Source organism: Phymastichus coffea, unplaced genomic scaffold, assembly GCF_024137745.1.
Source record: "Phymastichus coffea isolate CEN01 unplaced genomic scaffold, Cenicafe_Pcof_1.1 PCOF00100, whole genome shotgun sequence".
NCBI lineage: Eukaryota > Metazoa > Arthropoda > Insecta > Hymenoptera > Eulophidae > Phymastichus > Phymastichus coffea.
This window is the reverse complement of record NW_026706911.1, coordinates 858,400-871,463: the sequence shown is the minus strand read 5'-3', so window position 1 is coordinate 871,463 and position 13,064 is coordinate 858,400. Positions and strand designations below refer to the sequence as shown.

Sequence of the window (13,064 nt, the reverse complement as noted above, 5' to 3'; positions counted from 1 at the left end):
TTTGATATTTGTTCAGTTAAAATGTAACCATATAATTTATTTTGTTTGAATAAGAATAGTTTAATTGTATAATTGTATAACTAATATTACATTTTAAAAGAAATTCTATTACACTATAGAATTTGAAAATTCAATTTATATAGAAAGCCTCTTGACCTTCAATGTCCTCTGGATCCTGGCTCAGAAGAATATGTCAATATTTTTTCAGTTGGAAATGGTATAGCATGTTTAATTTACTTCATATTAAATCAAATAACAGATCACTTAAGTTTAAAATAAAAACTAAGTTTTCAACTTAATGTATATTATTATGCACATTTAGTTTATTAAACATTAATAAATCTAATGGCTTCTCCAAGAGTGGCTGCCAAAGTTTTCAATAGACTTTCACCACAAAGAGTGCAAAATGTTTTCAATACCAGGTATCACATTTTATTTTTTAATTTGATTCATGTTCATAAAATATTAATAATCAATGATTTCATTCATCTTAATTTACACAGGCAAACTCTTTATTCCAAAACACCTGTAAAACATAATCTTACAGTTGAAAGTATCATAAAAATACAAGAAAAATCACCAGTTTTCAATCTTGATACCCCGCACAGAAAGAAAATTATTAATGAAGGATTTCTAGGCAACTTTCGTAAAATACTTGGAAATGGAACATTTGGAACGGTTTACAAAGCAAATTACAAAGGTTATAACTAAATATAATAAAATATTCCAATCATCAGAAAAATGATGTTTAAAAAACATCAGAAAGTTTACTGCAATTACTTTTCGTTATAGGTGAACCTGTTGCTGCCAAAATTATTAAGCACAATTATAATGGAAAAAATTTATTTGAAACAGAAAAACAAGTTGCTTATTTGAGTCATCCAAATGTAGTAAAAGTTTTTAAAGTAGAAGAAGGACCTATTCTCACACTTATAACAATGGAATTATGTGGCGATTCACTACAAATAATTCTTGACAAGAATGAACTTTCAAAAAAAGAACGAATTCATTTTTGGAAATCAATAGCAAAAGCTTTGAAATATTGTCATGAAATAGGTGTTGTGCATGCTGATGTGAAACCTAAGAATATATTAATGGGAACAGATAATCAACCAAAGTTAGCTGATTTTGGTAGTGCTATATTTATGAATGCACCATATAATCCTTCAAATTTTCATGTATGATTTTTTCTATTTTAATTTAAAAATTTCTGTTTTTCAAACAAATTCAAGTTGTAACAAGAGGTTAGTATTGGCTTCCTCAAACATAAAATTTTCAAATTTGAGTAAGTTAATACTATAAATATATCCATTAATTAATTTAATGAAATAAAAAATTCATTTTTAGGGAACTCCTGGCTATGCAGCCCCAGAAGTTGTATCTGGCAATAAGCCAACACCTTTGTCAGATATTTATTCATTAGGTGTTACTGCTTGGCAAATGCTAACGAGAAAAAGACCCTTTACAGGTTTACATGTACACACAATTTTATATCTTACAGGAAAAGGAAAAAAGCCATCAGACAGTAAGTTGGATGATGGTTTTGGAGGAAAATATAAGGAGATGTATGAACAAAGTTGGAGTAAGATAAGTAAAGATAGACCTAGTCTCAACACGATAATTAAAAATTTAAGCCAAATGGAATTAGAAATTTACTAGGTTTTCCATAGAAAAATATATAAATTTGTACCTTTTTTTAAAGTTTATTAATTCATTAAATTACCTTATATCCAATTAGTATAAAAATATTTAATGATTAAAATTTTTCAAACGTCTGGCATTTCTCCACCAGGTACAAGCTGCAAAACCATAATTCAAAAATCATTTGGTGAAAAAGTTATCTCAAGATAAATTCATTAAGTATACAAATATTTGAAAATTACCATAGTAATGTTATTTCCATTAAGCAATATTTGATCTAACTTTGTGACTCGCCTTCCTTCGGGAGTGGCTTCACTTTCCGTTACATCATCCAGCAACATATTAACAAAATCATCAAAACCTTTCAGTGTTCCTACAATTTCTTTATCATTCTTCATGATAATGTGTATTCTTGAACCTATGCACTTGTCTACTAATTCTGAAAAGAATAGTGATAATAAATGAATAATATCAATACTTCAGTAGTCAAATATTAAAAAATTTGAATAACAATTTAAAAGTATCCTAAAATAATTTAATAAGTGTATTTCAATCAAAAACAATAATCAAATAATTAATTGTTAGGTTATAGCAACAAAAGTGACAACCTACCAAGAGGTAGCAAAGTTGAAGGATTGGTAGTTACACTACTAGTGCTAGACATATTTCAGTATAGGTTTTGTTCACAAACAAGGTTTTATTTTTTACAAACTAACTACTATTTATTTTATAATGTAATATTTGTTTTTGTTCCCTCTTTAAGCATGAAGTGGCGCGAGACCCGTGCCGGTCACAATGTGTGTTTACCATGGTGACATACAATACATAGTCTCCATCGTGTGTGTGTGTGTGTGTGTGTGTGTGTGTGTGTGTGTGTGTGTGTGTGTGTGTGTGTGTTTGTGAACTCGAAACTCGAAAAATAAAAAAAAATTCTAAATGTTTTACTTAGTTAAAAAATAAGGTAGATAAAATTAAAAATTTTTTTAGTTTTTAAGAATTATTTGAGTGTTCTTTTACATCTTGCCACTGTGGACAACTTCAAAACGAATAATACTGTCGATTTTCCATCCTCATATTGTTAATTATTATTCCCACTACCGACTTTCGGCAACTTGTGATATTCCGCACGCAAAAATACTTGAGAAAACAAGTTCTTATTTATTTGAAATTCCAGCATCTTCGCCATTTTTAACTGATTTAATAAAAATTGTTAATTGTCTTAGGTAAATAAAAATATAGATAATAACAATTAATTAATGTTTAATTAATTAACAATTAATTAATTAATTAATTAATGTCGTGTATCTGATTTTTATATGGGCTTTAATTGTCTTTTAAAAATATTGAAGTTATATGTTAATATTGTCAAAGTACTAAAGCATATAACAAATTTATTTTATTTTTACGAAATCTCAAGTCTTGCAATCATAAAAATGAAGATTAAGTCATCAAATTGATGATCTTGTGCCGCTGACTAATTATATTATTAATGATAATCATCATCATCATTTATTAACCATATAAATAAATATTACAACAATATTTCCACCGAGGTAAAAATGTATGTACCTAGTTTCTACATTTAGTAAAGTTTTGATGTAATCTTCAATAATTAATGAGACGTGAAATTAAAAACTCCATCTCAATTCATGTAGAAATTATCGTTTCTCAACGTATAGAAAAATTGAAAATTTAAAAAAAAATGCCTGGTCGTGGTTCTCGGAAATTATACATAATAGTTAACAAAACCTAAATTACAATTCTATAAGTATTATTTTTTACGTGCTTTATCCGAATACGCTATCTACAGAAAGTATAGTTAGTTTTGCTTATACTTACAAATTAATGTATTCATTTAAAATTAAATTTATATTTCGACACTCCGTGTGCAAAGTGCGTCTTTCCCGAACGCTCGGCAGAAAACGTGCGTTGAAAATCGCACTTTCCACACGTCGTATAAAAAAATATGGTACGGCACATGTGCGGGAAAATGTTCTCGAGTACCTTTCCACCCTCGCTTCGCTTGGGCGTAAACGCCACAGGAGACAATACTCTACTTTCCCGCACTTGTATCGTAATGTACTAAATTTCAAAATATATGTGGGAAACAATTGTTGCCAAAATGCGGTGCTGCCGCCTATACTTGCAATTCGTATGTTCTAAAAAGTATACAACATAACCAAACTAAACCAGACCGCACGTGGTTGTTGTGAACTTGAGGTATCATTGAAAGTTAATTGAAACCATATATTGATAAGTTTTATTTGAGTATTTGATTAAAAAATTAACTAGAAAAAAATGGCCAAGTTTTGTTTAAGTAAGTATTTAGAGTAATTAGGAATATTAACTTACACATGAAATTGAACAACTGAAATAAAATTTTATTGCTAATATAATTCAATCAAATCGAATGGGTGTTAAGCTAAATTTACAAAGAAATAATTATTTACAGAAAAGCCTAGCAAAAGAATTCAAGCACGCAAACGATACAAGATTGAAAAGAAAGTAAGAGAACACAATCGAAAAATAAAAAAAGAAGCAAAGAAGAATCCAAAAAATAGTAAATATTATTTGTTCTTGAGTATTTAATATATAAACTTTAATATTAGATTAAAAATATTTTTAACTATTTTTAGAAAAACAAAAGCTGATTCAAGTACCTAATCAATGCCCTTTCAAAGAGGATATCTTGAAAGAAGTCGAAGCTTTGAAAAAACAAAAAGAAGAAGAAAAGCAAAAAAGAAAAGAAGAGGCTAAACAACGTAAAAAGGAAGAACAGGCCAAAGCTGGATTGATAGGCTTGGTTGCTGATGCAGAAAGTAAACAAATGGAACATGATGCTATAGAAAGTACATCTACAGCAACTACTGCAGGAAAATTAGAAAAGAAAGAAGAAAATTCTCTCAAAACTTATTACAAAGAATTTAAAAAAGTGGTAGATGAAGCTGATGTAATTCTCGAAGTTGTAGATGCTAGGGATCCGCTTGGGACAAGGTGCAAACAAGTTGAAGAGGCTGTACAATTAGCAAAAGGAAACAAGCGTCTTGTTGTTGTACTAAATAAAGCAGATCTTATTCCAAGAAAAAATCTAGATGAATGGCTTAGATATTTACGTAAGAGTTTACCAGCTGTTGCTTTCAAATCTTCAACACAAGATCAGTCAAAGCGATTAGGTAGAAGGAAATTGGGACAAAAAAGTCAAGAAAATATTCAAGGAGGAACTTGTTTTGGAGCAGAACTATTGTTATCTTTACTTGGAAATTATTGCAGAAGCGTTGGAAATACTAAGGCTAGTATAAGAGTCGGTGTAGTAGGTTTACCTAATGTTGGTAAATCTAGTGTTATTAATTCATTGAAAAGGAGTAAGGCATGTAATGTTGGAAATACACCAGGTAATTGATAATGGTTTAGTAATTATAATTTGAAGATATCAGACATAAAATTTGTATTTTTATAGGGGTTACCAAAGCAATGCAGGTTGTTCAGCTTGATTCAAAAATAAAACTCTTGGATTCTCCTGGAATAGTATTTGAGAATTCAAAAACTGCAGATCCTTCATCAATTGCTTTAAAAAATGCTGTGAAAATTGAATCGCTGAGAGATCCATTCACTCCTGCTAGTGCAATTTTAAAGCGTATTTCAACCCATCAGTTGATGGAATTATACGATGTACATGAATTTACTACACCAGAAGAATTTTTCGCAAAAAAAGCTACTCGTATGGGAAGATTTAGAAAAGGTGGTATACCTGATACTTTGGCTGCAGCTCGTGGTATTTTAAATGATTGGAATTCAGGAAAAATAAGGTAAAGTATTTTAATTTTGTATTTTCTATATATTCTTTGGACTATTGCTTGCTAATTTATAATTTATTTATAAATTTCTAACTTTAAATATTTGTTTTAGATACTACACTGTGCCACCTGAAGACAGATCATGCCATGTATCTGCTAGTATAGTTGATTCAGTTTTGAAAGAATTTGATATTGAAAATTTTGCCACAGAAGAGAAGAAGATTTTAGATGAAATAGCTATGGATAACTCTGAAACTGAAATTAATCCTTTAAAAATAGAAAGTACTGGACCTGTTGAAGCCACTATGGATATCGAGGGAGCTGAAACTGTAAGTATTCATGTACTCTGGTATTCATGTGCAGACCACTGTCGTGACCCTTGATATTTATTGTTTCAATCGATGGTAAAAGATGTCAAACAAAAATAAAAATAATTTAATTTCTTTTCTGGAGGTCAAAGTGAATACTAAGAAAGGAAAAAAGAAAAAGAAAAATGAAGGAAACAAAGCTTTGCCTACTGAAAGAAGGAAAAAAATCGATCCTCTGTTTGAAATTGAAGGAAATCAAAAACTTAATCAAATAAAGAAATTACAATTCAAAAAGAAGAAGAAGCAAGCTGCAAGAACAGGTCAGTGAAAATGTTATGTAAAAATATTAGGATGGTGATATCAATAAATATGTGTATAATTTATTTGCAGCAAAAAAAGCTTCAGACTTGGCAGACGTGTTGGGAGAAGTGAATTTAGCAAATGATAATTACGATTTCAAAACCGATTTTTTAAGTAAAAATAGATAGGTTACTTTAATTTAATGTTACAATTAATAATATACGTTTAGAAAATAACTTAAGTCATAAATTGATATAGGTGGTTACGGAATCTTTCTAAGATTATACAGTAATAGGAAAGCAGTTTCCGTTTTGAATCATAAAAACAATAAAAGATAACGATTTTAGAAAGAAATTGTTGTGTATTCAGATATATAATTTACAAATAACTCGCATCTAAAGCTTGTTTCTTGTATAAATCCATATCAAATCTATAAAAAGATTATATACAAACGGGAAATCCCTAAAATCATTTTTCTTTGTTTTATATGTAACGAAATACTCGCGATAATAAGTGGCTAAAAGCACGAGTCACGCATATGATATACTTGTTGGTAGTAAAACAATCCAAAAATTGTCGAATTAACAATGGAATCCTTCAACGACGAAGCTCTTTTTCTTGTTATCGGGACGTACGTGATTAGCGAGTTATCGGTCGTCCAAAGCTTGGAATTGATTATCGAATTGAGCGTCGGTATGTGTGTGCGTAATTGAGAGAACAGTCGTCTGGAAAAAGTGTATCACTAGAGCGGCTAGAAATCCAATGTGTGAGTGCCACACTGATTATCATGTAATTGTCCAGTGGCGACTATTTACTCAGTCTTACACAAGTACCAGTGCATGTCGCATTATTATCTTATATCGTTTATACAATTGTACGTGCGCATCTTTTCCTGGGACCACATTGTCACCACCGTCCGCTACCGTTCATCAAATTTTAGCCGATTGATTGAGACTACATTTATTTCTTGGGCTTGTTCATTATTGTTAGTGCCGTGATTTCTTTTTGTCCAGCGGCCCGAAAGTAGCATTTCTCGGCCGCAGCTCGGTCGGTAATGTGCTAATCTCGGTTTCGCTGGACTAAAAAATAGTATCATGTCCGGAAAATTGGTAAGTCTATAGCACGTATTTGACAACCTCAACTTCGCCTTGATGTCAATTCTCATGTGCTATGGATTTACCAATGCTTTCTCGGCCTAGATATGTAATCTACTATTTGTTCTTTCTTTTTTTCCTTATACTTTATTTTTATTTTATACTTTTATTTCATTGTGATGAAAGCATTGCTAGTGGATTTTTTTGATGAAAGATATGGTTTGTTTAGTATAGGAAGCCAAGTCAAGTTGTTACTGCAACAATGAGAGTTTCTTCATAATTTTTTTTTTCGTAACTTTTCGCAATCCAATATCAGTTAAACAGATTAAGAACAAACAAATCGTATTTATTGTTTGTGTTTTGAAAAATTATCAGCAGTCGGGAAAACTATTCCTTTATTTTTACAATGTTTTGCATGATTTTTTATGAAAAAAAATGTATTCAAATTGGATACAATTTGTTGATATTAAATCGTTACATTTGACATAACATCATTTAATTACCGTTTTTTGTTTACTAAAAATTGACATTTAATTTTGATCCTTATAATTGATGATTATATAATAGTATAGTGCCAATAAGTACACTAGAGTTCTGATGACGAAGCACAAATATTGATAGAAAGACATTGCATTTTTTAATTTTTACGGAGAATTCCATACCAAACAATGGATATTAATACACGAGATGAGTTGCGTAAGAATGTAGTATGAAAAAATTATTTTTCAAATTTAAGCAGTGCATTCAAAGTGCATCAAATATAAATCATAAAATATATTAAATGAAATTGTAAAATATACATTTATGGAATTTCTGACATACATTTTTAAAGGCTTTTATTTAATATTATTAAATAATATTACATAATATTATTGACTTAATATTCGTTTATAATACAACGATACGTGACTCTAGTTTACGTGAAAAAAATTTACGATACATTTTATAATTAACGAAAATTTTAATAAATTCTCAGCGCCAAGAAAATAATAGAAAATATTCATAATGTTGATGAAAATCGTCATTTACATGACTTCGTAAACAGTGTTTGATTTATTGCAAAGCATTTTTCGCGAAAAGAATTTTCTCGGTATATTTATTAGAATATACTGAGTAAATATATAAAGCTTTGCCTTCGCGCAATAAATCGAAATAATTAAACATTTAAACGTTACCATCAATTAATTTATGATCGTAAAGTTGAATTATTCTTTATTTTTGGTTCAATCAAATCTCATTTGTTTTGTAATTGGTTTCTTTTAACATCTTCGAATAATGGTAATTACAAGTTTAGATATTGCTCAGCAAATAACTATTGACTGATGAGTCTAATAAAAAAAAGTTCTTTTTTACGTAAGTATGTAAAATGAGAGTTGAAATAAAAAATCTACAGTAATAAATTTCGTATTGGATTACGAATTTTTATTCCCCCGTTGTGATATTTAAAAAACATCATAATTAAAAAAAGATTTTTCCATTATTATTGTAATTTGCCATTCTCAAGATCTTTTGAACGTTTATTATTGTATACATTGGAAGTTGTGATTATAATAAAATAAATTTTATAACTGAATTGTATAAAGACGGCATTAAAATGATAATTACTAAGTTATTAGAGAATACGGTAACTGAGCGAACAGCAATATCTCTTAGCTTTGAAAATGAAAAATTTCAGAGAATGAAATATGTAACGCGTTCGAACAAAATGGCGACTACGTGTAAAAAGCGCTCATTTGATTGACAAGAATTTGATAAAAGATCGAGTTATAAGAACGATGTGTTATTGACTTAATTTCTATCGAATTTTATTCTACATATAGAAAGTCTTGAAATAGCCGGAGTATTATAGATTTATGTAGATTTCCGAATTTGAATTTTAAATGACAACCGCGACTGCGATAAATAAACTTTTCAAAAATAACGATCTTAAGTTACTAATAAAAATCGACAATCCTCCCCCCCCCCCCCCAAAAAAAGAACGACGAATAAAATGGCTGGCACGTTCTCGAACATATAATTGGAATCGCATTATCATCTTGTAGGTATACATGTGTCATATAGTGTATTGGTGTGTGTGTGCACACGACGACCGGTGGTCATCAAAAAGCATTAATTGTGTGTTTTCTCGCAGACGAGAGAGTTCGGTCGTCGAGTGAGGAACGTGTCCGCGTGTCTAGCTCGTTGCACACTTGCGCGTGATACGCACTTTGTTCACCTTAAATGGAAAAACAAAAGGAATACTTGCAGTCCTGGAACAAAGCTTACATTTGAGAAAAACTTTGAATTTTCTTTCTACCATTTGATTTTTGTCGTGCTACACGCGTCGGAAGATACAGTCGAAATAGGTGGGTAAAAAATATCATGCTTATTATCAATGCGCTAGAACGTTACCCCAGTGCGGCTTAATCGTTTGCTCTTACCAATTTCACTTCCCGGAAAAATTTAATAAAGCTACGAAGCTCTTTTTTCGACGACAGTTGTCAACCGATCGATTTCTGATCTCTGTAAGTCATTTTTTAAAATAGATTTTTTTCTCACGTATAATGGGATTTGCGATAGAAAAAACTTGAACGCATAGAAGAAAAAAATGTACGTTAACGTCAATAAGTTTTAACGTTTACCTTGAAAATGCTTTGCCACTATTTCTTTTATAGCATACTCTTTTTATAGCATACTCGTAAAATGTTCAAGCACTTAAAGTGAATAATTGAAATGAAGTTGAACAAATTATCATTTACGACGGTACGAAAAAAATCGTTTACGTTGCCAAAATATGATTGACCAATTTACCTACAAAGTGTAGGTAAATTGAAGTCAAGTGAAGGTTTTTTTAATGTTAGAATCCACAACAAATATTTATTAGATACTCAAATTGTAAACAACAAAACTTAAGCTGAACCGTCAAACGTAAAAATGAATTGACTTAGGTTATTCTGATCGAGATAACATCTATCTAGAGTTGATATTTTTAAGAACTCTTTATTACGGAATTCCCCTTAGAATTGTCTGCGAGATATGTTTTCCATCAAGCGCCTAAGAAAAAACCGGTACCAATTATATCAACGATGATATGACTGTTTCGAATGGAATAGTACTGCATGTGAATTCAAGATTAATCTCGAAAAAGTTAAAAGTCATAGAATAAATAAAAATTTCTTCCTATTTCTCTCTTCGAAAAATTAACAATTTGCATATCTACATACTCAATACCCGACCTGTTAGAGCCACAAAAGTGAGTTTCACTTGAGGTTGACGCAATAAATTTCTTTCTTTTTTTTTTTTTAGAGACGATAAGATGTCCGGCCAAGCAACAAAGCTGGACTGGTTGCGGCCGCCTGGACCGCTCAATATCTGGAAGGTTATCGATGGCTATGAGATGCTCTACGACGGTACCTGTAGTCCTATAAAAATATCCTTGCAAGAAATCCCTCCGGATAGACACGACGAGGTCATCGAACATATGTGCACCTACTTCATGAACGAGGATCCAGCTTGTAAAAGTTTAAGTAAGTTTTCTGTGTAGTATGATGCTACTTTTTTACTTTTTTTTACTGTAGTTTGTGATGAAAGCATTGCTAGTGTTGGAAAAAATATGTATCCACTTTTTCGTTCATTACGGTCAAGTGCCGTTTCGCACGTGATTCACGGAGATATAATTTTTTACGTTTCACGTGGTCACGATCAATTTGCATGCTTTCGTATTGTGATGGTGATTCATTTCTAAATAACGACAATATCTCTCGCTCGAAAAAAATACTTAAATTATCCAAGGCAAGCGTTTCGAAATGGTAAATATACAATATAATATTCTTTTCGATAAATATGATGCGTATGTAGAAGAATTTTTGGTCTTTGAATAGAAATCTTCGGATGATATTCAACGCTTAAACATCTACCAAAAAAGAAAATTATGAAACAAATAGCTGAAAGTGAATCAATATCTTTTCTTAATGTTCAGTTATGAAATGTAGTTTTTCTTTTTAACAATCGTTCCAATTTTTACAAAATAACAAAAAACTATTAATTTGTCCGTTATCTTATCCATGCATGTTGACTGCACATTAAATCTTCAAAATGAAATTGATGAAAAATTTGCAGAAACAAAAGATGACCCACAACGAAAGTCAGACATGATAGCACTATGGAGGCACTGCTTGAATCAAGGCTTAGTGGTTGGTGCATTTACCATCGATTATTTCGGAAGGCTATCAAGATTAGCTGCCGTTAACATGCTACTAGTCTTAACGGATTATTCGGAGCTCAATTTGGTGGACATCGTGGTAAGCGCGAGCGTATTAGCTGCATTTCGCACATGATTCAAATTGCCTCGATTCACCTGATTATGCAATTATTCGAGTTTGTTTTTAAATATTTTCCAAAATCTACATGCTTCTGATAAAAATTATTTGCCGTAATCTTTTCTCGAATTTTACGTCTGAATTTGCGCCGGAGATAAAGGAAATGCTAACAACTTGTAAACAAAAAACAGTGTTTCGAAATGCTGGTGATGATAAGATCTTCGATTTTTTGTAAAAATCGTTATCTGGAATCGATTATTCATGCACGTGAGTCAGTGACGATCAATTTTTACCAATCTTCATAATCTGTATTTTTTTTTAATTTTAGTTAAAAATAGAAATCGCATATCCATTATGCATTCGCACTTGACATATCTATTATACTCCACATTGACAAATGCATTTCGTGTATTGATAGATTTATCGATATTTTTCTAAGTACCCTCTTTATTTGATGTTTTTTTGTATCTTAAAACTGATTATGATCACATCTTCAAGATAAAAAATACTAATCTGTTTGCAGCAAAAATTTTCATCGCCCCTAGCAATACGATTGTTTAAAATGTATTACGAGATATCCCTCAAAGCAGATGTTTGCAAAATCTATGGAGTTGATAAGTTCATTTACTCGGTTGGCTTGAGTGTCGCGCCTCCTTATCGCGGACAGAAACTTTCGCAGCGCCTGTTAGAAGTGAGGTACGTATCTATAAGTATGAAGATCATTACGAAGATTACGCGTGGCCATAAAGATGTCAGCTTCATGATACATTACAAAAGATAACTGACACCTTTTATTTGGCATAGCTTTGGAAAATGACTCAATATCATCAAATTATATGAAATCAAGTTAGGCCACTGAAATTGTTATGTAAATCTAGAAAATCATAGCATATAAATAGCATGAGCTGTAAAATAAGTCGTTATAATTGACATTTTGCAAGTGGTGATTTCGATTATCAGACACTTGATGTACAATAATTTATCATATTATTATCATATAGCTTTGAAATATTGAAGTAAAGTGTAAAGAAATAAAATTGGAAATATGAAACTAAGAATATATGCACACGCTTTTCAGGACGGATATTGGAAGGTATTACGGCATAAAAGCTACAGCATCGACTTTCACGACGTCAGTGTCACAAGCTCTGGCCGAGCAGGCAGGATTTAAAGTGGCGCACATTCAGTATTATGCAAATTTAGTGCACAAAGATGGATCTCCCGTTTACCCAAACATAGAAACACCAGATATGAGGCTCATGATCAAAAAATTGGAATAAAAGTTGACCAACTGCTTGTTAATCTTACATTTTAAATAAAAACAAATGAACCTTTATGTATTCCATATGCAAAGCTTCGTAGAGATGTTACTGTTATTTTGAACATATTAACTTTAAGAATGCCAATCAATGCAATGCTAATGATCAAAATCAAAATGACACTCCACGTCCTTGATGAATTTTTGAATCATTACTACTTTATATAATTTTAATAATTCTATGTTTCTAATTTTTACATTTGTAATAAACTAAAACTATAAAATTAAATTTGTGGTTTTTTCAGCAACCACCGACATTTTTTATCGCGTTTAATGTATAATATATCGCGTCCGACTTAATTATACAAAAA

At 30.8% G+C, this 13,064-nt stretch overlaps 4 protein-coding genes across 5 annotated transcripts; 3 read left to right on the top strand and 1 right to left on the bottom strand.

Annotated features, from left to right (window-relative positions):
* Positions 1–186: 186 nt before the first annotated feature.
* On the top strand, positions 187–1,702 carry LOC131670123 (serine/threonine-protein kinase mos-like). Its single transcript, XM_058945502.1, has 5 exons — positions 187–217; positions 323–422; positions 504–700; positions 793–1,178; positions 1,348–1,702. Exons 2-5 carry the CDS (start codon positions 346–348, stop codon positions 1,657–1,659), a joined length of 972 nt encoding a protein of 323 aa, XP_058801485.1. The 5' UTR covers positions 187–217; positions 323–345; the 3' UTR covers positions 1,660–1,702.
* Positions 1,685–2,425, bottom strand: LOC131670124 (U6 snRNA-associated Sm-like protein LSm5). Its single transcript, XM_058945503.1, has 3 exons — positions 2,254–2,425; positions 1,884–2,080; positions 1,685–1,799 (listed from the first exon to the last, which is right to left on the bottom strand). The coding sequence occupies exons 1-3, from the start codon at positions 2,303–2,305 to the stop codon at positions 1,767–1,769; spliced, it is 282 nt and encodes a 93-aa protein (XP_058801486.1). The 5' UTR covers positions 2,306–2,425; the 3' UTR covers positions 1,685–1,766.
* A 1,405-nt stretch (positions 2,426–3,830) lies between these two features.
* Positions 3,831–6,266, top strand: LOC131670104 (guanine nucleotide-binding protein-like 3 homolog). The gene is made up of 7 exons (XM_058945469.1): positions 3,831–3,958; positions 4,094–4,201; positions 4,278–5,033; positions 5,099–5,447; positions 5,548–5,764; positions 5,889–6,063; positions 6,134–6,266. The coding sequence occupies exons 1-7, from the start codon at positions 3,940–3,942 to the stop codon at positions 6,229–6,231; spliced, it is 1,722 nt and encodes a 573-aa protein (XP_058801452.1). The 5' UTR covers positions 3,831–3,939; the 3' UTR covers positions 6,232–6,266.
* A 486-nt stretch (positions 6,267–6,752) lies between these two features.
* Positions 6,753–12,989, top strand: LOC131670105 (uncharacterized). 2 transcript variants are annotated; one of them, XM_058945471.1, is made up of 5 exons: positions 6,753–7,028; positions 10,423–10,643; positions 11,236–11,417; positions 11,959–12,131; positions 12,514–12,989. In XM_058945471.1, the coding sequence occupies exons 1-5, from the start codon at positions 6,883–6,885 to the stop codon at positions 12,713–12,715; spliced, it is 924 nt and encodes a 307-aa protein (XP_058801454.1). In that variant the 5' UTR covers positions 6,753–6,882; the 3' UTR covers positions 12,716–12,989. The 2 variants fall into 2 exon arrangements, with proteins under 2 accessions (XP_058801454.1, XP_058801455.1); XM_058945472.1 differs by lacking the exon at positions 6,753–7,028 and adding an exon at positions 9,232–9,482 and having other exon boundaries at positions 12,514–12,974.
* The last annotated feature ends 75 nt before the right edge of the window (positions 12,990–13,064 follow it).